The following is a 21,754-nucleotide window of genomic DNA, read 5'->3' as shown; positions in this document are numbered from 1 at the left end:
TATTTCAGAAAATGTGGTAGCAGAACAGTACACCCATGTGACTTTGGATTCTTGTGAAAGAAACAAGATGGAACCCTTGAAAGAGAGAAAGTTCAGGTATTGTGTGGGTGCACGTGGTCCTGTCTCTCTCCCTTTTCATTCTAGCTTGCTTCTTAAGCTGTAATGGAATACCTCATTCCAGCCCTTCTTTAAGGGCTGCCAGAGTTTTTATCAACTCAGAGATTTAAGTCAGAAGGTACTGTCTGTACATATAAATAAAATGACACTTGGTACATCAGGGCAGTGAGAGAAGCAGCTGGGGTATCAGAGAATCCCTGGGGAAACTGTTCCTGTGACTGACTTCCACTGATTTGGGGAGCAGAACTGCAGATGCTCTTGCCAGCCAAAGACTGACATATAAAGACTATTGCAGAACTGAGCAAACACCTAATTGCTTCTGTATACCCATTATAATTGAGGAAATCAATAACTTTCTTTTTTTTTTTCTTCTTTTTGGCTGTACTGGGTCTTCGTTGCTGCGCACAGGCTTTCTCTAGTTGTGATGAGCACGGGCTACTCCTCGTTGCGGTGTGTGGCCTTCTTATTGCGGTGGCTTCTCTTGTTGCGGAGCACAGGCTATAGGCGTGTCAGTAGTTGGAGCACACGGGTTCCAGTAGTTGCAGCACATGGGCTCAGTAGTTGTGGTGCGTGGGCTTTAGGGCGAGGGGGCTTCAGTAGTTGTGGTGCTTGGGCTTAGTTGCTCCACGGCATGTGAGATCTTCCCAGACCAGGAATCAAACGCGTGTACCCTGAATTGGCAGGCAGATTCTTAACCACTGCACCACCAGGGAAGTCCTAATAACTTTCTTTTAAGAGGAAGAAGATAGAATGTTTAAGCCTCTTAGGTTCTGATGCAAAATGCAGACTTCCCATACATACACTAATGCTTTGCAGAAGTAAAATTCTGCCATATTTGAATAGTCTGGTGAATGTCATAGACGCTAAAAGTAGCTACAATCTTTTGAGTATTTATTATATTCCTGCACAGCACTTAACGCTTTTCATGTACTGCACCCTTTAACTAACCCTTATAATAACTTTAATTGTAGGAACTTTTCTTTTCCAGCATTATAGATGAGGAAACCAGATCCAGAGGGCTAAATAAAGGACCCAAAGCCATACGGCTTCTACTTTGCAGCCCTGGGATTTGAACCCCTATCTCTGATTTCAGAATCCTCGCTCTCACCACTATGCTGTACTGCTTCTTATTATCAAAAACCTCTTCTTGAACTAAGACCCCAGTAAATAAATGATTGGATTAAAGGACATGAGCAGAACTTACAAAAGAAAAATTAATGAATAAACATGTAGAAAAGGGTTAACTCACTAGAAATAAAATTAATGCAAATTAAATAGATTTTGCCTTTTAATTTAAAATTTTACTCAGTGGGCATAGTCTATTACTGCCCACCAGGAATCTTCCTTTGTGCAGCTAAACTTTTGACTCATAAGACTACCATAAACCACACTTGGCATAAGATTAATTTAGATGTATATAGGACAAAAATCACTGTTGCCAGCAGGGTAATACTGTCCAAGAAACTATTGTCTTTGACTGCATGTGACAGTTAAGCTGCAAGGAAACAAGACTCATGTGGGGAGACACCCAGGGACAGAGGCTTCCTTAGCTTCGAAACCTTCTTCCCAGGAAGTCAGTGGCTCTTGCAACACTCCATAGATTTAGTTTCCAGAGTCCCTGCCAGGGACAGGCCCATTGCGAGAATCATTATACCTGAAGCCCGAATCTGGATTCCCAGCACATGTTCATAATTCTCCCAGTCTAGATACAGCTATTTTTTATCATAAGCATTGATGACAGTGATACCTTACCTTTTAAGTTTTCAGTGGAGAAGGGGAAGAGCTAGAAAGTTAACCAAAATTCACAGTTTTGTGGAGAAGGGAAAAGGATTTTATTCATCGTTTATGCACCCACAATAATTTGGGCACTCACGTTTCTAGTAGCAATGTACATGGGTTTGGAAACACATCTGTTTTGTTGTAATATAAAATATTGGAAATATGTTCAATATCTAAGAACAAGGGAATTGTTACACTTCATCACACATCCACTGGATTAAATGGTGTACAGCATTAAAATCCACAGTAGAACTGTGGAGAAACCCAGCAGACACCACCTTTCCCAAATAATCAGGCTAACGTCACCCGTGATGACACATGGTGATGTCATGGGAGGAGAAGGGTCACCTCTGTGATATTCTCCCCAAACCAATACTCATAGTCTAGCCAGGAGGAAAACAAGAGAAACCCAGGGCTTCCCTCGTGGCGCAGTGGTTGAGAGTCCGCCTGCCGATGCAGGGGGTGTGGGTTCGTGCCCCGGTCAGGGAGGATCCCGCATGCCGCGGAGAGGCTGGGCCTGTGGGCCGTGGCTGCTGGGCCTGTGCGTCCGGAGCCCATGCTCCGCAACGGGAGAGGCCGCAGCAGTGAGAGGCCCATGTACCACAAAAAAAAAAAAAAGAAACCCAAATTGAGGGACAGTCTACAAAATAGCTGGCCAGTACTCCTCAAAACCAACAAGGTCTTAGGAAACTAGGAAAGACTAAGAAAGTGTCACAGAGAAGAGAGTAAGGAGGCTGACAACTAATGCAGCATGGTGTCCACGATTGGATCCTGGAGCAAACATGGGGCCTTGTGGAAAACCTGGCGAAATCCAAACGAGGTCTGGAGGTTAGTCAATAGTAATATGACAAAGGTTGGTTTATTGGTTTTGACAAGAGAGCCACTTTAATGTGAGGTGGTAACACTAGAGGAAATTGGTGAGGAACATATGGGAATTCTCTTTTATCTCTGTGACATTTCTTTAAATCTAAATTCCAAAATTAGTTTATTATTTTAAAAATTCATGGTAGGAAAATGCCTGTGTCAAGAAGTAAAAAATGCAACATGATGTTGCATGAATTCATTTGTATAAAAATATATACTCGTGCATCTGTTTGTAGATATGTGGATCTAAAGGTGCAGAGAGAATATGTGTGTGGAGACGTATGTACAGTCCAAACTTGTTATTTGCATTGGTTCTTTTCTATAAAATCACTGCAAACACTGAATTAGCAAATACTGACCCATTGCTTCTAGGGGAAATACACAGTTAGGATCCTACAGGCCTGTGGTCACAACACTTTATTTAAAGACACTTATTTAGGGCTTCCCTTGTGGCTCAGTGGTTAAAAATCTGCTTGCCAATGCAGGGGACACGGGTTCAAGCCCTGGTCTGGGAAGATCCCACATGCCACGGAGCAACTAAGCCTGTGCGCCACAACTACTGAGCCTGCGATCTAGAGTCCGCAAGCCACAACTACTGAGCCCACGAGCCACAACTACTGAGCCTGCATGCCACAACTACTGAAGTCCATGCATCTAGAGCCCGTGCTCCGCAACAAGAGAAGCCACCGCAGTGAGAAGCCTGCGCACCGAAACGAAGAGTAGCCCCCACTCACCGCAACTAGAGAAAGCCCATGTGCAGCAACGAGACCCAATACAGCCAAAAAGAAATAAATAAAATAAATAAATTTATATTAAAAAAACACTTACTTAATATATACTATTGATTCATTAACATTAAACTCATGGCCAACAGCACTGTAACCCATGCCTGAACAAAACTTATGCAACACATATTTTCTCCACAAGACACGTCACAGCCTTCTTGCACTTAGGAACGCCAGACAGCACTTGAGCACTGCACTTGGGGAACAGTTAAACAGCTAAATCACCAACTAAAAGCACAAAAATGCAAGAAAAAGAAACACGCCACATTGCTAACTATACTGTGAAAGGACATTGTTTACAGTATGAGCCGAAATGAGAAGGCAGAGCGTCACCTTGCTCGACCTCACCTGGGAACATAAATGTTGCGTGACTCAAATTTTTCATTGTTCTGCACGTCTTGAGATGACAGCAAAAGCACCATGAGTGTTGTTTGGGGTAACAAATAAATATTTTCATGTAGGTGAATTCACAGGTATGGAATCCTTGAGGAATGAGAATCGACTGTGTGTGTGCACGTGCGTGTGTAGAAATGTACTGGTGTTCGGTTGTTGGACTATGGCTGACATTTTCTGTTTGTTTCAGTGTTATAAAAGAAGCCATTTTTGGAATAAAATCTTCAGTCCCTATTACAGTAGTGATGCTTAGAAGACAACTTGAGAAAATAAACCCTTTCCTACCAACATCTCCTACTAAAGAATATCCAATGTGTCACCTCACCTATTTAATATATTACCACGTTTTTTATTTTATTTCTATTCATATTGTACGAGCTGTGTATCTGCATATATTTGTTTGTATGAAGAAAATGCTTTAATAAACTCTTTGTGAAGCAGTTTTGAAATCTCATTCCTACAATGAAAAGGAAACTGTTTTGTGGGATTTTTATGTGTTCAAACCCAATAAAGTTTGTAATCATGTGTGTTTATCTTGTCCCTTTAACACATCCAGTCCGATTGAAGAGAAAAGCTCAGAACCAGCGTTCCCCACAGATGTCTCTTCAGCATCCTTGCTCCGTCTGAGCCAACCTGCTGCAGCTGTGCTGACCAGCGAGGCGGAGTGGGGCCTCAAGGCCTGTAAACTCACAGACCCTGACTTTGCCCCTGCAGAGGATCCAGCAGACGCCAATGCCAGGTTCCAGGCAGAACCAATGCAGACAGGCTTGCTTGGGAATATCGACGCTCCAGGTGTGAACAGATGCTCATTCTTAATTGTTCCCTGAATAAGGACAATAACCTGTTAAAAGCTGTTCCATGAAAGAAGCTCAAAGAGCAGGGCCTTGAATGCCGCTGAGTAGAACGCAAGTTCAGACAAACTTGCATGCTGTGTCACCGAGCATACAACAGTAACATACTTGAAGGACTAATTAATTTGTTTTAATTTTAAAAGGTATCAAAATAACTACTGTTGGAAAAGAGAACTGGAATTGGAGGGCCCATTATGCCAGGAGTTTAATCTAATACTGTTATCCCCATTTTACAGAAAAGTAAACAGGCTCAGGGTTAAAGGACCCCACCCCCACCCCAAGGTTACACAGAAACAATCTTAACAGTGGACAAGAGCACAGACTCTGGAGATAGACTAGCTAGATTCTAATCCTAGCTCTCTGTCTTAGGCTGTCTTGTGATCTTGGCCAAGATTATTTCAATTCTCTGTGGCCCTGTTTTCTATAAAGTGGAGGGGTTGGCAGTACCTACTTTAGGGTCTTACTGTTAGGACCAAGTGAATTAGTAAACATCAAGGGCTCAGAAAAGTGTCCCGCATCTGCTTAGCACTAGTAAATATCAGTCATGTTGGATTAGTCTTTGATAACTGCCACTAATAGAATTTTTTATAACATTCTAAATTGGGCAGAAACTTTTTTCTTCCCTTTAGAAATGGTTTCTCTTTGTGTCTTTGTGGACCCAAAGTATATCTCATACAGACAAATTGCACGTAGGTAGTATGTGTTAAAAGGCAGCGTGTTTTATAAATAGAAGTGGAAAGCAATTTAAAGAATACATATATGATCGTGTTAGAAGTAACTAATCTCCAAGTTTGCCTTTAAGACATGTACCCATAATTGTGTTAAAGGCAAAATCTAGAATAGATGCCCTTGGTGTTAATTTCCTTTGTCCCAACTGAATATTGATTTAAGTTTGTAGATCTAAAATGACAGATAATGAACTGTGCAGAAGTACCCATTTTGACTTTTGAAAATGGTTCTTTATTAGTTGAATCAATGCTCTTTAAAGATAAGGCTTTTGAAAGCTTATTTAATGAATGTCTCCACTTGCTTTGTCTATGATTTATTTGGTAAAAGTCTTGGATACTGAATTCCTTTTCCTTTTTGTTCCTGTTCCTTTAAGACTTCACTGTTGAGAATCCCTGGGATGATGAGTTGATTGTCAAACTTTTATCCGGGCTTTCTAAACCAGTGAGTTCCTATGCAAATACTTACGAATGGCAATGTAAACTTCCAGCCATCAAACCCAAGACTGAATTTCAACTGGGTAAGAACCATATGGGTAATAAAACTTTAAACTCTATTTTTCTCTGTGGGAAGTTGATGTTTATTCCTCCTGGCACCGCCCTCACCCCTACCCCTCCACCCCCTCTCCCACTTCCAGTAAAAAGTTTTATCTGTAGTATTAAGATGAGAACATTTTGTTAAGGCATGACTGTAGGATTTCGATTGCTGTTGGGACTATAACTTATAAAGGGCAATTTGGCAATATCTATCAAAATTTAAAATGCATATACTTTTAGACCCAGACATCCACTTTTAAGAATTTCCTGCAGATACACTTGGGTATATTCAAAGTAAGGTGTGTGTAAAGCAACAGATTGGAAACAACATAGGCATCTAAGGGGACTGCTTAAATAAATTATGCGACATCTCTACAGTAAACTACAGCTCACTCTGTGCAGCTAGGGAATGATCTCCAAAACATGCTGCTAAGTGAAAGGGCAGACTAGTGTTATATGCTGCTTTTTATTTCTTAAAAAGGGGCAAGATAATATATATTCATATTTGATAGTATTTCCAGAGAACACTTGAAGGGTACTCAAAACTAATAAAAATGGTTAATTGTTAGTGGAAGGGGAAACAGGGTAGATGTGGATAACAGTGGGAGCAAGACTTCTCATAATATACTTTACACACACACACACACACACACACACACACACACACACAGAGATTCCCCTATTATTAACATCTTGCATCGGTGTGGTACATTTGTTAAAGTTGATGAGCCAATATTGATACATTATTATTAACTACAGTTCATAGTTTACATTAGGATTCATTCTTTGTGTTGTACATTCTGTGGGGTTTGACAGATGTGTAATGACATGCATCTGTCATTACAGTATCATACAGAACCGTTTCAGTGCCCTAAACCCCTGCGCTTCATCTATTCATCCCTTCCTCCCTCTACCTGAAACCCTAGCAACCACTAATCTCCTACTGCCGTCCCCACATAGTTGTAATCATTACAGTATATAGACTTTTCAGATTGGCTTCTTTTGCTTAGCAATATGCATCTAAGTTTCCTCCATGTCTTTTCATGACTTGATAGCTCTTTCTTTTTCATCTCTGAGGAGTATTCCATTGTGGGAAGGTACTATAGTTTATTTATCCATTCACCTATTGAAGGATATCTTGGTTGCTTCCAAGTTTTGGCAATGATGAATAAAGCTGCTGTAAACATTCCTGTACAGTTTTTGTGTGGACGTAAGTTTTCAGTTCATTTGGGTAAGTACTAAGGAGTGTGATTGCTGGATCATATAGTTAAGGCTATGTTTACTTTTGTAAGAAACTGCCAAACTGTCTTCCAACGGGGTTTGTACCATTTTGAATTCCCACAGCAATGAATGAGAATTCTGTTGCTCCACATTCTTGTCAGCATGTGGTATTGTCAGTGTTTGGGGTTTTAGCCATTCTAGTAGATGTGCAGTGGTATTTCACTATTGTCTTTAATTTGCAATTCTTTAATTATGTATGATGGTGAACATTTTTTCATATGTTTATTTGCCATCTGAATACCTTCTTTCCTGAGATTTATGTTCAGATCGTTTGCCCATTTTTCAATCAGGTTGTTTGTTTTCTTATTAAGAGTTCATTGTATATTTTGGCTATACAGTGGTCCTTTATCAGTTGTTTTACAAAGATTTTCCCCCAGCCTCTGGCTTGTCTTTTCATTCTATTAGCTGTGTTTTTTGCGGAGTAGTTTTCAATTTTAAACAAGTCCAGTTTATCACTTTTTTCCTTTCATGGATCATGCTTTGGGTGTTGTATCCAAGAGGTCATCAGCAAACCCAAGGTCACCTAGATATTCTCCTACGTTATCTGCTAGGAATTTTGTAGATTTGTGTTATATATTCAGATCTATGAACCATTTTGAATTAACTTCTGTCAAAGGTGTAAGATCTGTGTCTAGATTCATTTTGCATGTTGATGTTCAGTTGTTCCATCACCATTTGTTGAAAAGACTATCTTTCCTGCATTGAATAGCCTTTAGTCTTTTGTCAGTGATCAATTGACTATATTTGTTTGGGTCTATTGCTGGGCTCTCTCCTCTGTTTCATTAATGTATTCGCCTATTCACCAATACCACACTGTCCTGATTTTGGTAGCTTTTATAGTAAGTCTTGATGTTGGGTCGTGTCGGTCCTCCAATTTGTTCTCCTTCAATACTGTGTTGGCTGTCTGATTCTTTTGCCTTTCCATATAAACTTTAGAATTAGTTTGTCATTATCCACAAAAATGACTTGGTGGGATTTTGCTTGGTATTGCATTGAATCTATAGATCAAGTTTGGAAGAACTTCACAATGCTGTGTCTTCCTATCTGTGTATATAGAATATCTCTCCATATATTTAGATTTTTAAATTTGTTTCATCAGAGTTTTATAGTTTTCCTCATGTAGACCTTGTACATTTTTTGTTACATTTATACTTAAATATTTCATTGGGGGGGAGTTGCTAATGTAAATTGTATTGTGTTTTTAATTTCAAATTCCACTTATTCATTTTTGGTACATGTGGCATAGAACTAACTGTTCATAGTATTCCTTTATTATCCTTTTAATGTCCATAGGATCTGTAGTGATGCCCCCTCTTTCATTTCTGGTATTAGTAATATGTGTCCTCCCTAATTTTTCTTAGTTGGCCTGGCAGAAGCTTATCAATTTCATTGATGTTTTCAAAGAACCAACTTTTTTTCCCACAGAACCAACTTTTGTTTTCATTGATTTCCTCTACTGATTTTCAGTTTTAAATTTTGTTGATTTCTACTCTGATTCTTATTTTTCCTTTTCTTCTGCTTACTTTGGATTTAATTTGCTCTTCTTTTTCCAGTTTTCTAAGGTGGAAACTAAGATTATTGATTTTAGATCTTCTTTTCTAACATATGCATTCAATGCTATAAATTTCTAATACTGCATTTTCCACATCTCACAATTTCAATAAATTATGTTTTCAAAGTGTGTTATTTAATCTCCAAGTTTTGGGGGACTTACCAGCTATCCTTCTGTTATTGATTACCAGCTTAATTCCACTGTGATCTGAGTGCATACTTTGTATGATTTCTTTCTTTCTTTTTTTTAATTTGGTGAAGTTGTGTTTTATGGCCTAGAATGTGGTCTTTCTTGGTTACTGTTCCATGTAAGCTTGAAAAGAATGTATATTCCACTGTTGTTAAATTAAGTATTTCATGAATGTCTATTAGATCCAGTTGATTGGTGGTGGTGCTGTTCGGTTCAACCATGCCCTTAAGGATTTTCTGCCTGTTGGATCTGTCAATTGCTGATAGAGGGATGTAGAAATCTCCAACTATAATAGTGAATTGATTTATTCTCCTTGCAAGTCTGTCAATTTTTGCCTATTTGATGCTCTGTTCTTAGGCTCATACACATTAAGGATTGTTATGTCTTGGAGAACTGAGCCCTATATCATTATGTAATGCCTTTCTTTATCCTTGATAACTTTCCTTACTCTAAGTCTGTTCTGTGTAAAATTAATATAGCTACACCAGCTTTCTGTTGATTAATGTTAGCGTGACATATCTTTCTCCATGCCTTTACTTTTATTTTTTCTGTGTCTTTATATTTAGGGTGTGTTTCTTGTAGACAACATATAGTTGGGTCTTGTATTTTTATCTATTGTGATATAGTTGGATTAATATCTACTATATTTGTTACTGTTTTCTATTTATTGCCCTTGTTCTTCATTTCCTTTTTTGTCTTTCACTCTCTTTCTGCCTTCTCTGGTTTTAATTATTTATGTGATTCTATTTTCTCTCTTCTCTTAGCATATCAATTATACTTCTTTCTTTACTTTTTTTAGTGGTTGCGCTAGAGCTTGCAATGTACATTTACAAGTAATCCATGTCCACCTTCCAGTAACACTATACTGCTTCACAAATAGCACAAGTCCCTTATAACAGAATGTTACCAATTCCTCCCTTTTCCCCCTTATGGCATTACTCTCACTCATTTCACTTACCCACAGGCTGTGCTTACTGAACACATTGTTGCTATTATTATTTTGAACAGCTATCTGTTAGATCAATTAAGAATAAAAAATAAATAAATAAAAGATTTTACTTTATCTTCATTTATTCCTTTTCCTATACTTTTCTGATCTGAGTTTCTGACCTGTATCATCTTCCTTCCCTCTGAATAACTTCTTTTTTTCTCTTTTATTAATTTTTATTGGAGTATAGTTGCTTTACAATGTTGTGTTAGTTTCTGCTGTACAGCAAAGTAAATCAGCTATACGTATACATATTGGGTTGGCCAAAAAGTTCGTTTGGGATTTTCCATACGATGTTACGGAACGAATGAACTTTTGGGCCAACCCAATATATCCCCTCTCTTTTGGATTTCCTTCCCATTTAGGTCACCACAGAGCATTGAGTAGAATTCCCTGTGCTATATGTTAGGTTCTCATTAGTTATCTATTTTATGCATAGTATCAATAGTGTATATATGTCAATCCCAATCTCCCAATTCATCCCACCCCCCAGAACTTCTTTTAACATTTCTTGCAAGGCAGGTTTACTGGTGACAGATTGCCTTAATTTTTGTCTAATGAAGTCTTTATTTCTTCTTCACTTTTGAAAGGGAAGAATTCTTGGTTTGTGGTTTTTTGGCTTTTTTTTTTTTCTTCTTTCAACACTTACTCCACTCTCTTCTTGCTTGTATGGTTTCTGAAGGGAAGTCAGTGTGATTCTTGTGCTTGCTCCTCTATAGGTAAGGTGGTTTTATTCCTCTGGTTTCTTTCAATATTTTCTCCTTGTCTGATTTTCTGCAGTTTGAACATGCCATGCCTAGATGTAGCTTTTTGGTGTTCTTCCTGCTTGGCGTTCTCTGAAATTCCCGGATCTGTGATTTGGTTTCTGTCATTGACTTTGGAAATTTCTCAGCCATCATTACCCCAGCTATGTCTTCTGTTCTCTTTTTCTTCTTCATCCTAGTGCCCCATTACACATTTGTTACCCCTTTTGTAGTTGTCCCATAGTTCTTGAACATTGTCTTTTTCATTTTATTTTTCTCTTTGCGTTTCAGTGTTGGAAGTTTCTGTTGGCATATTTGTCAAGCTCACAGTTTCTTTTTCCAGCCACATACAGCCTATTGATGAGCCCATCAAAGATATTCTTCATTTTGTCACAGTCCTTTTTTATTTCTAGCGTTTCCTTTTGATTCTTTCTCGGGGTTTGTATTTGTCTTCTTACATTACTCTTGTATTCTTGCATTTTGTTTACCTTTTTCATTACAGCTCTTAGCATATTAATCATAATTTTTTTATTCCTGGTCTTATAATTCCAAAATCTTTTCTATATCTGTATCTGGTTCTGAAACTTGCTCTGTCTTTTCAAGCTGTGTTTTTTGTCTTTTATTATGCCTTGTAATTTTTGTTAGAAGCCAGTCCTGATATCCTGCTGAAAGGAACTGAGATAAATAGCCCTTTAGTGTAAGGTTTATGCTTATCTGGCTTGGACTTAGGCTGTGTTTACTATTTTCTGTGGCTGTAGGTATCAAAGGCTGAAATTCCCCTTTGTGTCCTTATTTGTCTCCCCTGTTGTCTTTGGGCTCCCCTAGAGACTTGTTCCTAAATAAGGTCTGAGACATCAGTTCTTTCTGTGGTGCCTCCTCTCCCCACCCCCGCTTCGGTACTGGCCTCAGTGGTAGTTTCTGCTTCTGGGCTCTGCTATTCTCTGTATTCACCTGTCTCCTCAGTTTGGGGGACAGCAGTTTTCCCTGTGACCTCAGTTCTCTAACAGATCTAAGAGTTGTTGATTTTCAATTTGTTCAGCTTTTTCTTACTGTGAGGGTAGATTGACGACTTCCAAACTCCTTACATGCCAGCTAGAAACCAGAAAGCTACTTTTTTATATTTGATTTTAAACACATGAATTCTTTTTTTAAAAAATTAAAAATCTGTTACAACCTTACCTCTGTCATCTTTCTACCAAAACCAATAACCCCAGTGTAACTGAAAAATATCAAGACAAATCCAGCTGAGGGGCATTCTACAACTTACCAGAACAGTGCTCCTTGGAGCTGTCATGGTCATCAGAACAAAAAGTTAGAAACTGTCACAGCCTAGCAGAGTCTGAGGAAACTTGATGAATGTGTCCTAGAACATTAGGGGAAAACTAGTGAAATCTGAATAAAGTGTGGAGTTTAGTTAACAGTAACATACCAGTTTTGGTTCTTGTTTGTTACCAGTGTAACTTGGTTATGTAAAAGTTAGCAGTAGGGGAAACAGGATGCAGAACATACAGAAACTACTATCTTCTCAACTTTTCTATAAATCAAAAACTGTTCTAAAATAGAAAGTTTACTGCAATAAAAATTTTTTAAGTATCTGTTAGAAATATCGGTACAATTACGCTCTGCCCTTTTTATTCTGATGTAAAACGCTTGCATTTTTCAAAGGCATGTTAGAGCTTTGTTTAGCACTTTGTAGAGAATGTCCACTTGTTCTTTCTGTCATCACAGCAGTCTTGCCAAGTAGGCAGCACACGTACTCCCCCTTTAAATATGACAGCACTGGTAAAGAGAGGATGGCTGCCCGAGGCCCTGCTGCTCAGTGACAGGCCTGGGTCCCGGCAGTGCTGCCCTGGCTCCTCCATCACCTCGTTATAAAGGGGGTATTTTGTGGCAGGTATTTGTTTAACTTTCACATAAGACTGGAAAAACATTTCCTAAGGGAGCTATATCCATTTTTATTTATTAAAGCAATTCAAGCACCAAGAAAAATTTACAAATACTTCATTTTGATAGCCTTTAATGTTTTGAGCCTTTTTTTCATTTTGACTTAACTATCTCCTCAGGTTCTTTGCTGGTCTATGTTGATCACCTTCTTGGAGAAGGGGCTTTTGCCCACGTCTATGAAGTTACCCACGGAGATGTGAACGATAGCAAAAATAAGCAGAAATTTGTTTTGAAGGTAAATGATCTGTACAATATAGAAAATGAATTTTAGGGCTAGAGTTTGCCAGCCTCCTTTTTTTTTTTTTTTAAAGATAGTGGTGGTTTCACCTAGGTCTATTGTCAGCACTTAAGAAGCAAAACTATCCCACAAGGACTCAGAATTGCCTCGCCACTAAAATTACCTTGCAGCAGTTCCCACGCTGCAGCAACAATTCATAGCTTGTCATCACTTTCTACCCCACATCCTGCATTTGGATGAAGTGGCTTTCTTGCTATCATTTTCCAGAATGTGAGCTGGATATGAATGTCACATACCTGATTTGCAGGTCCAGAAGCCCGCCAACCCCTGGGAATTCTACATCGGGACCCAGCTGATGGAGAGACTAAAGCCAAGCATGCAACACATGTTTATCAAATTCTATTCTGCCCACCTGTTCCAGAATGGCAGTGTGTTAGTAGGAGATCTCTACAGCTATGGGACATTACTAGTAAGTGTATGGCTTTTATGACAAACAAGAACTGAAGTACATTTTTGGCTTTTGCCTTGCACATACCTTTTGCACTTGGCGCTTTTATTGGAGTGATGGGTGGGGGCAAAGCTCTTGACTTGAAATTTCATTAATCCTGTGCAACCAACTCAGGATTCCACTTTCCATTGTTTCTAGAATGCCATTAACCTCTATAAAAATACCCCTGAAAAAGTGATGCCTCAAGCTCTAGTCCTCGCTTTTGCTATCAGAGTGCTGTGCATGATTGAACAAGTCCATGACTGCGAAATCATCCACGGAGACATCAAGCCAGACAATTTCATACTCGGAAACAGGCAAGTTGCCCTTTTAACAGGTCCTTCTCTTACCGTTTCCCCAGCAGCCTTTTATTATCTGTGCTCACGCAGCCTGACCCTTGTTTGTGTTTAATATAGATTTTTGGAACAGGACAGTGAAGAAGATGATTTATCTGCTGGCTTGGCACTGATCGACCTGGGTCAGAGTATAGACATGAAACTTTTTCCAAAAGGAACCGTATTTACGGCAAAGTGTGAAACATCTGGTTTCCAGTGTACTGAGATGCTCAGTAACAAGCCCTGGAACTACCAGGTAGAGAACTAGAGTGAGAGATTTGAAAACATTTCCCTGTATGACACTCACTATAACTTCAAAATGAATTTGGGAATCTAGATAGTTCGAGCTGACCTAGTCTTCTTCTAGCCCTGGATTCAGACGATGTTCCAGGGTTGTTTCCAGTTGTGGACACGTCACACCTCGGGAGGTTTGGAGCACAGTTCGAAGACCACAGCCAGTCCTGGGGGGAGGAGCTGGGAGGACTTGCAAGCGGCTTAGTGTTGTGTTTGCCTCTGCATGACAAAACGAAGGATGCGGTAGCTCAGGAAGAGCAGAGCTTCCCAAGACTTCCTAGGGAGGTGGCGGGTGATCTGCCGTCCGTGGAAGCCTCCAGCAAAGCCTAGATGGGCATTCATAGGACGTTCAGTGTGGGGTTAATGCACACTTCCAGAATTCTTTAAAAGTGAAATCCTGTGACTATTTATTTCCTGTGATTTATCATATTTGCTGCATAACTTAGACATGGGAATATACTCAAGTGTAAAATACTGTATTAGTCATATATACCCATATTTTCTTTATAGATTGATTACTTTGGCGTTGCTGCAACAGTGTACTGCATGCTTTTTGGCACTTACATGAAAGTGAAAAATGAAGGGGGAGTCTGGAAGCCTGAAGGTCTTTTTAGAAGGTTGGTATTAGCATTGGTGCTACAGTGAAAAGAATAAATACAGTAGAATGTTGGATTCCATCTGGTGGAAAATGGATCTTTGCCACAGAAGACCCATGCCTTGAGAAGTAGGGTGAAATAGCATAACCCTGGGCCCTGGGTGCAGTGAGCAAGTTATTTAAGTGCTTCTGTTTCTCCATTTGTAACTTTTGTGTAACAAGTTGTGTGGAGACATTTCATTGGATCTTCAGTTTCTCCTATGTATAACAGATGCAACATATCCATTCTTTTTTTTTTTTGAATTTTTAAAATTTTATTATTATTTTTTTAATAGATCTTCACTCGAGTATACTTGCTTCACAATACCGTGTTAGCTTCTGTTGTACAACAAAGCGAATCAGCCATATGCATACACATGTCCCCATATCCCCTCCCTCTTGAGCCTCCCTCCCACCCTCCCTATCCCACCCCTCTAGGTCATCGCAAAGCACCGAGCCGATCTCCCTGTGCTATGCGGCTGCTTCCCACTAGCTAACTGTTTTACATTTAGTAGTGTATATATGTTGATGCTACTCTCACTTCGCCCCAGCTTCCCCCTCCCACCCCATGTCCTCAAGTCCATTCTCTATGTCTATATCTTTATTCCTGCCCTGCAACTATGTTCATCAGTGCCTTTTTTTTTTTTACATTCCATATATATGCATTAGCATATGGTATTTGTTTTTCTCTTTCTGATTTGCTTCATTCCATTGTATATATGTGCCACATCTTCTTTATCCATTCATCTGTCAATGGACATTTAGGTTGGTTCCATGTCCTGGCTATTGTAAATAGTAGTTCTGCAATGAACACTGTGGTACATGACTCTTTTTGCATTATGGTTTTCTCAGGGTATCTGTCCAGTAGTGGGATTGCTGGGTCGTATGGTAGTTCTATTTTTAGTTTTTTAAGGAACCTCCATACTGTTTTCCGTAGTGGTTGTATCAATTTACATTCCCACCAACATATCCATTCTTGATGCATTAGGTTGGGTTGAGGTTAGAGTTAAGTCAGATGCAAGAGTGGGATTGCCCTGCACGCTGAAGGCTACTTTTTAAAAAAATAATTTATTTATTTATTTATTGGCTGCATTGGGTCTTTGTTGCTGCACACGGGCTTTCTCTAGTTTCGGCAAGCGGGGGCTACTCTTCGTTGCAGTGCATGGGCTTCTTATTGAGGTGGCTTCTCTTTTTGCGGAGCATGGGCTCTAGGCCCACAGGCTTCAGTAGTTGTGGCACGTGGGCTCAGTAGCTGTGGCTCACAGGCTCTAGAGCGCAGGCTCAGTAGTTGTGGCGCATGGTCTGAGTTGCTCTGCGGCATGTGGGATCTTCCCAGACCAGGGCTTGAACCCGTGTCCCCTGCATTGGCAGGTGGATTCTTAACCACTGAGCCACCAGGGAAGCCCTGAAGGCTACATTTTATCCTTCATTTATGCTTTGTCTCTCCAGGCTTCCTCATCTGGATATGTGGAATGAATTTTTTCACATAATGTTGAATATACCAGATTGTCATCATCTTCCATCTTTGGATTTGTTAAGGCAGAAGCTGAAGAAAGTATTTCAAGAACACTATACAAACAAGATTAAGACCCTTCGTAACAGGCTAATTGTACTGCTCTTAGAATATAAGCGTTCTCGAAAATAAAATATGGACACTCCCTAAAAGTCTCTTTGTAAATGCTGGCCTGCTCACTTTGAACCTTGATGTTTCCACATTTATTGTTTATGTAAATGTTTCTTAAAAATAAAGCCCACAAAGTATATCCCTGGGACATAGTTGTTACAAATATTTCAACAAAATACACAACACAGTAACATCCCTACGTAGCAGGCTGACTGGGCAGCTCTTGGGAAGCAAGCATTCATGAGAGTAATCGGCAAGAGAACATTCTCTAAAAGCACTTTTTAAGCACTGACCTGTTCACCTTAAGCCAAAAAAGAGCCAAGTCAGGTTTGTTTGTTTTTTTCTAAATTTGGGGGTTTATATTTGTGTAAAATAAAAATTCCCCAAATATATTTAGCAGACTTAATGTTTTTATGAATTGAATGTGCCTGTCCTTTATTGTACTTGTTCTTCATTGCTATCCATGGGAAATATTGCAGGTATAAATCTTAAGCTTTGTTTTTTAAAAGCATGATTCAAAAGAATATCTCAGATCTTGAAAATAATCATGTAAGCTCCATGCATCATTAATTAGCTCTGAAATTATAGCAGCCAACTTAGCGTTTATTGACTTAAAGCTGGAAGGGTCCTATAACCTGAATTGACCTTCCCTCCTCTATCCCTCCCTCTTCCCTTAGCACGTGATGAAGACAAATGTGAGGGGACACCCAGTTCAAGAAGACACAGTGACTGGCTTCCGCTTCCACCCTCACTCCCAGCCACCAGGTTCCCCATTCCAGAGACAACCTCAGCCCACGTTTTCTGACCTTTCCAAAAATTATTCCATGAATATATATATATATATATATAATGTTTTTTGACAAAGCTAGCATAATTCTGCTTTTTTTCACCTAATGTATGGTGGAGAATGTAAGTACATATAGAATGGTCTCATTCTTGTGATGGCTGTGTAATATTTGGTTGTATGATATATAGCCATAACTTGTAGTGTAAAATCCTAGAAGCGAAATTGCTGGGTCAAAGGTAAGGGCATTTAAAATTTTGTCTCAGTATTGCAGATAATCCCCCTGTAGGGCTGTGCCAGCAGGGATCAGAGTCTGTTCCCCACACCTCCACCAACAGGACACGTCAGGCTCTTTGACCCTTGCCACTCTGACAAATGGTATTTCCTTGTGGTCTTCATTTGCATTCTCTTCTGAATTAGGCCAAATATATACATATATTCAAGAGCTATGTGTTTTTTTCTTTTTCTGTGAACTCTATCCTTTGTCAGTTTCTCACTTGGGATTGCTCTTTTTCAGTTTAAGTTGTAGGACCCCTTTGTATTTCTCCCAATTGGTCATCTGTCTCTTGACTTAAGATTTCTGTTGACATGAAGATTTTTAATTTTGTTTCGTACTCTGATTTATAAAGTTTTTTAAAGGCTTTTTTGGCTTTTGCATCTTAAAATGCCATCTTCGATTGAGAGAATAAGAAAAGAGTCTTCTAATGTTTTTAATATTAGTACTGATTTAGATACTTAAGACTAAACTTTTGGTTGTTTTAAATCAGATGTCACTTTTTCTTGTTTTTTCTAGCTGGTACTTTGACTATATGAAGACTATTGATTTATATAAAAAGCTTTTCAGTTGATTCTTTTGAAGTTTCCAAGTAAATAACCATCACTATGAAAATGCCGCTTATTTTATATCTTCGGCAGTTTTTCGCTGGTGATTTTTCTCTTCCCTTCGCCATTGCCCAGGACCATGAGAAGAGGGCTAAACAGGGATGGTGCTGGACGTCTCTGTCTCCTGCTTTAGAAGGAGCTCCTCCCATGTTTATCCAGTAAGCTCATGAGGCTGGCCTGAGGTAGCCTTTTTTAATCACGTTGAAGAAGTATCCATCCATTTCTTTTTACAAGTGTGAATCATAACATTATTTCACAGTTTTCTTGCCCCTCTTTTCATCTGTATTGGACCAGCTATATGCCATTCCCCTATATGAATGTACCATATTTTAGTTAAACAATTCTCTATTTAGAGACAATTAGTTTCACAATTTTATTGCTACAAAAAAGTGACTGCAGGTACAAATGTGTCTGCAGGATAAATTAATAGAATGGGATTCCAAATATGCTTTATTTTGAAAATAAAGAATGTAACCTATGCGATTGATTACACATACACTGAAATTGGAAGGAAGTTGATCCAGGGACAAGACCTCATCAGACAAACCAACATTAAATTTACTCTTAAAGTGTCAAAAGTGAGCATTGATAAAGCCAGATTTGTGGAATTTTAAAATTTTTCCTCTTGAAAATGTCTGTTTTCAAAGGAAACAAGACTAAAGTAGATAAGGGTGCTATTTTACTAAACTAATAACGAAATGTGTCCATCCATGAGAGGCAGCTGTGGGTGCCTTCAGTCTTGGGCAGAGAGGACACTTGGCCTCGGCTTCCAGCCCCTGTCAACATATCCTGCGTCCCCGCCAGCCCGTTTGCTGTTACTGGATCTTCAACTCCTATCGCACCCAAGATACCTTCTATGCCATTCACACCAACAACTTCAACCTGACCAGCGTCATCTCAGCACTGCTGCTGCCCATCTGGTGTCCAGTCTATGCCAAGGGCTCCGCTTACATAAACTTCACAGTCAGATTTCCTAAGCAACAGCCTTGTCCCCAGGGAGGAAGGCTCCATCCAAATGAAAGAAGTTGCTTTAAGCACTTCAGGAAAGTAGGTGGGTTTTTTGGTCCATTTCCTGGTACAAACTACAGTGATCATCTTCATTTCATTATAAATTATACACACAAACACACAGTTCATCTGCACAAGGAAATAAGCTCTGCATCTACAGGGCCACCGAGACATCAGAGTTGGAAGGCAAAGAAACGTCCAGCTCACCCACTAAGGAGATGGAGTTTCCCCAGGGACAGAGCTGAGCAGGGGCCCAGCTCATCCTAAGTGCCCAAACACCAGCTACATTCAGCCTAGGTTCTGATTTAATACCTACTCGGGCCAAGGCCTTTCCCATTCATTCCCGGCAGCCCCGCTCCACGTGCTAAGTCCCAGCTAAGAACAAGGCTGGTTACTCCGGAGACTCAGAGACTCCTGTTACCAGTGCCTTCTCACCCTGGATTATATCTGTATCTAAGGCAATGGTTCTAAAACGTATTTTTTCATAAGACGCACCTGAGACACCAAAAGTGTGGTCCGGGCCTATCAGAAATAATGCTCCGAGATGCGTGGGCATCAGCACGATATGCAAACACACCTGCAAAGCTGCTTCCCTGCCACTGGTCCCAGGAGTCAGTGTCCCTGGTCCTCCTTTTACCTCATCCCTCCACTGAGTCCATCTGTCCCGTTGGTTCCATTCCGAATGGTTCAGATGAACCCATTTCTGGATTGGTCAGGCTGCAGGCAGGCTAAGCTCCGGTAACAGAACCCACACAGGGCAGCTTAGAGAAGACACAGTGATTTTGATCTCACGTTACAGTCTGGGATGGGCGATCCTTTACTGGCCCCGACCCTGCCGTCCTCAACAGAAGGCTTCCAGGATGTTTTGATTGCTGTCATATCCCAGCAGAGGTGGACATCGTTCCCACGGGCAAGACCTGCGAGGTGTGGACCCCAGTTGGGCTCACAGCCCACAGGGCAGACACAATCATGTTGCCCCATCCCCCTGCCAGGGAGACTGAGGAATGAAGTGTCCAGCTGGGAGCCCATGGGCCAAAATGTCAGGGTGACTAGTCCCCTAAAAGGCAGAAGAAAGACCTGGAGAAAAGTGGCAATGCTGCCACAACTCCTGCCCCTTGGCCCCTCCCTTGGACTGTGTGCAGCGGCTGAGGTGCTGGCGCCCCCTGGTGGCCACGGGGGCTGCTGCAGGACACTGGTAACCGGACCCCAAGAGTCTGACCCCGAGACTTTCCTACTGAAGGGCTCACACTTGAGAAAAAATTACACAACAAAGTTTCCTCCACTATCGTTTAACACTGAACACGTGGAACAACATACAGGTCCATGAATATGTGAATTCTTCCATATCAAGAAACATCAATGGTATGGAACACTTGACAGCAGTGTGTGTGTGTGTGTGTCTATATGTGTCTCTATACCTATATCTCAACATGAAACAATTACTAGTAAGTGAAAGAAGCAGGTTCTTGAGCTATATATGATAAATGTCATGACATCCCACTTATGATAAAAGAATGATTACATAGTAATTGCATGATATCCATTTAGTGCCAGAAGGAAAAACAACAAACTCAGCAGTTCCCACCGGAAAGGGGGTGTCAGGTTGTGAGTGGAAGAATGAGAGGGGAAGGGGTGAGGAGAAGGAAGAATAAAGAGCAACTTTTGACTTTTTACTATATTTCTGTATTGAATGTTTTACAGTGACCGCATGGTTTCTAATTTAAAAATGCCCATCATATTTTCAAATTAAAAACATTAAGTTGTCACTCAGCATATTTAACCTAATCCTTTATATAGTGATAAATGTTAAATACACAAAGAAATAAGAGAGGTCTGGATGGATGGCAGGACTCCACAAATCCCATCAGACGGGTCAGCAAGGCTCCCACCTCCTGGGAATCGTGGTGGTAATGGAATCCCAAACCCTGACGCCAAACACCAGCCTTCCAGGTTTCAAACCAGGAAGCGCCATCTGAAACAGCCCGGTCAGCATCCCCCCCCTCTTCTCCTCCCCAGTCCACACGATCTTGGGAGGGAGGTGCTACCTGCCCCGAGTTTGCAGGTGAGGAAGCAGAGCCCGGAGGTGGCATGGTCAGTGGGGAGTCAGGCATGAAACCAGCCCGGCCCCAGAGTCCCAGCCCTGAAGCTTTCGCTTTGCTCCGACACCAGGGGTCGCCCTCAGACCAAGGAAAGGGGCCTCCCAGGCCAGGTTTGGTTGCCACGCTGACATGTGACACATGACATGACACGTGACGGCCTCACAGCACTCAGAGCCCTCAGGTCAGGAAGCCTTGATTCCCACCCCCGATTCCCCTGCTCAGGGTAGGGCCTGCGACGGGGTGCAGAAGACGGAGGAGTCCTACCTACCCTGACAACTCTGGAAAGGACTCACTTGCTCACAATGCAGTTGTGATCAGGAGTAGCCAAATTCACAGAGACAGAAAGTAGAATGGTGGCCGCCAGGAGCTGGAAGGAAGGGGGGTTAGGGAGTTACTCTTGAATGGTACAGACCTTCATCTGGGGTGATGAAAAGCCCTGGAGGTCTGTTGAGTGTACCTAAAATGTGACTGTACATAAAACTACTGAACTGTACACTTAGAAATAGTTACAGTAGTAAATTTTATGTTGTATATTTTACCACAATGAAATGTTTTAAATAAAATAGAATAAAATGAAATAAATCCCTTTAATTTCCCAGGAGTAGGTCGCTGTTCTGAGAT

General features: G+C 40.5%; 2 protein-coding genes across 4 annotated transcripts in view; one reads left to right on the top strand and one right to left on the bottom strand.

Annotated features, from left to right (window-relative positions):
- BUB1 (BUB1 mitotic checkpoint serine/threonine kinase) overlaps positions 1–16,752 on the top strand; it is a 41,834-nt gene extending 25,082 nt beyond the window's left edge. For all 3 annotated transcript variants that reach the window (XM_004277805.3, XM_049695698.1, XM_049695699.1), the window contains 9 exons: positions 9–96; positions 4,495–4,730; positions 5,892–6,035; positions 12,868–12,983; positions 13,294–13,455; positions 13,633–13,790; positions 13,890–14,064; positions 14,613–14,719; positions 16,186–16,752. In XM_004277805.3, the coding sequence (XP_004277853.1) occupies positions 9–96; positions 4,495–4,730; positions 5,892–6,035; positions 12,868–12,983; positions 13,294–13,455; positions 13,633–13,790; positions 13,890–14,064; positions 14,613–14,719; positions 16,186–16,381 (1,382 nt within the window). In that variant the 3' untranslated portion in view covers positions 16,382–16,752. The remainder of the gene's footprint in view (positions 1–8; positions 97–4,494; positions 4,731–5,891; positions 6,036–12,867; positions 12,984–13,293; positions 13,456–13,632; positions 13,791–13,889; positions 14,065–14,612; positions 14,720–16,185) is intronic.
- Positions 16,753–16,886: 134 nt separating this feature from the next.
- LOC101272783 (two pore channel protein 2-like) overlaps positions 16,887–21,754 on the bottom strand; it is a 43,552-nt gene continuing 38,684 nt past the window's right edge. The window contains exon 20 of the transcript XR_007470733.1: positions 16,887–21,500. The gene's annotated coding sequence lies outside the window, so the exon portion shown is untranslated. The remainder of the gene's footprint in view (positions 21,501–21,754) is intronic.

Source organism: Orcinus orca, chromosome 13, assembly GCF_937001465.1.
Source record: "Orcinus orca chromosome 13, mOrcOrc1.1, whole genome shotgun sequence".
Taxonomy (NCBI): Eukaryota; Metazoa; Chordata; class Mammalia; order Artiodactyla; family Delphinidae; genus Orcinus; species Orcinus orca.
This window is presented reverse-complemented; position numbering and strand designations above follow the sequence as displayed.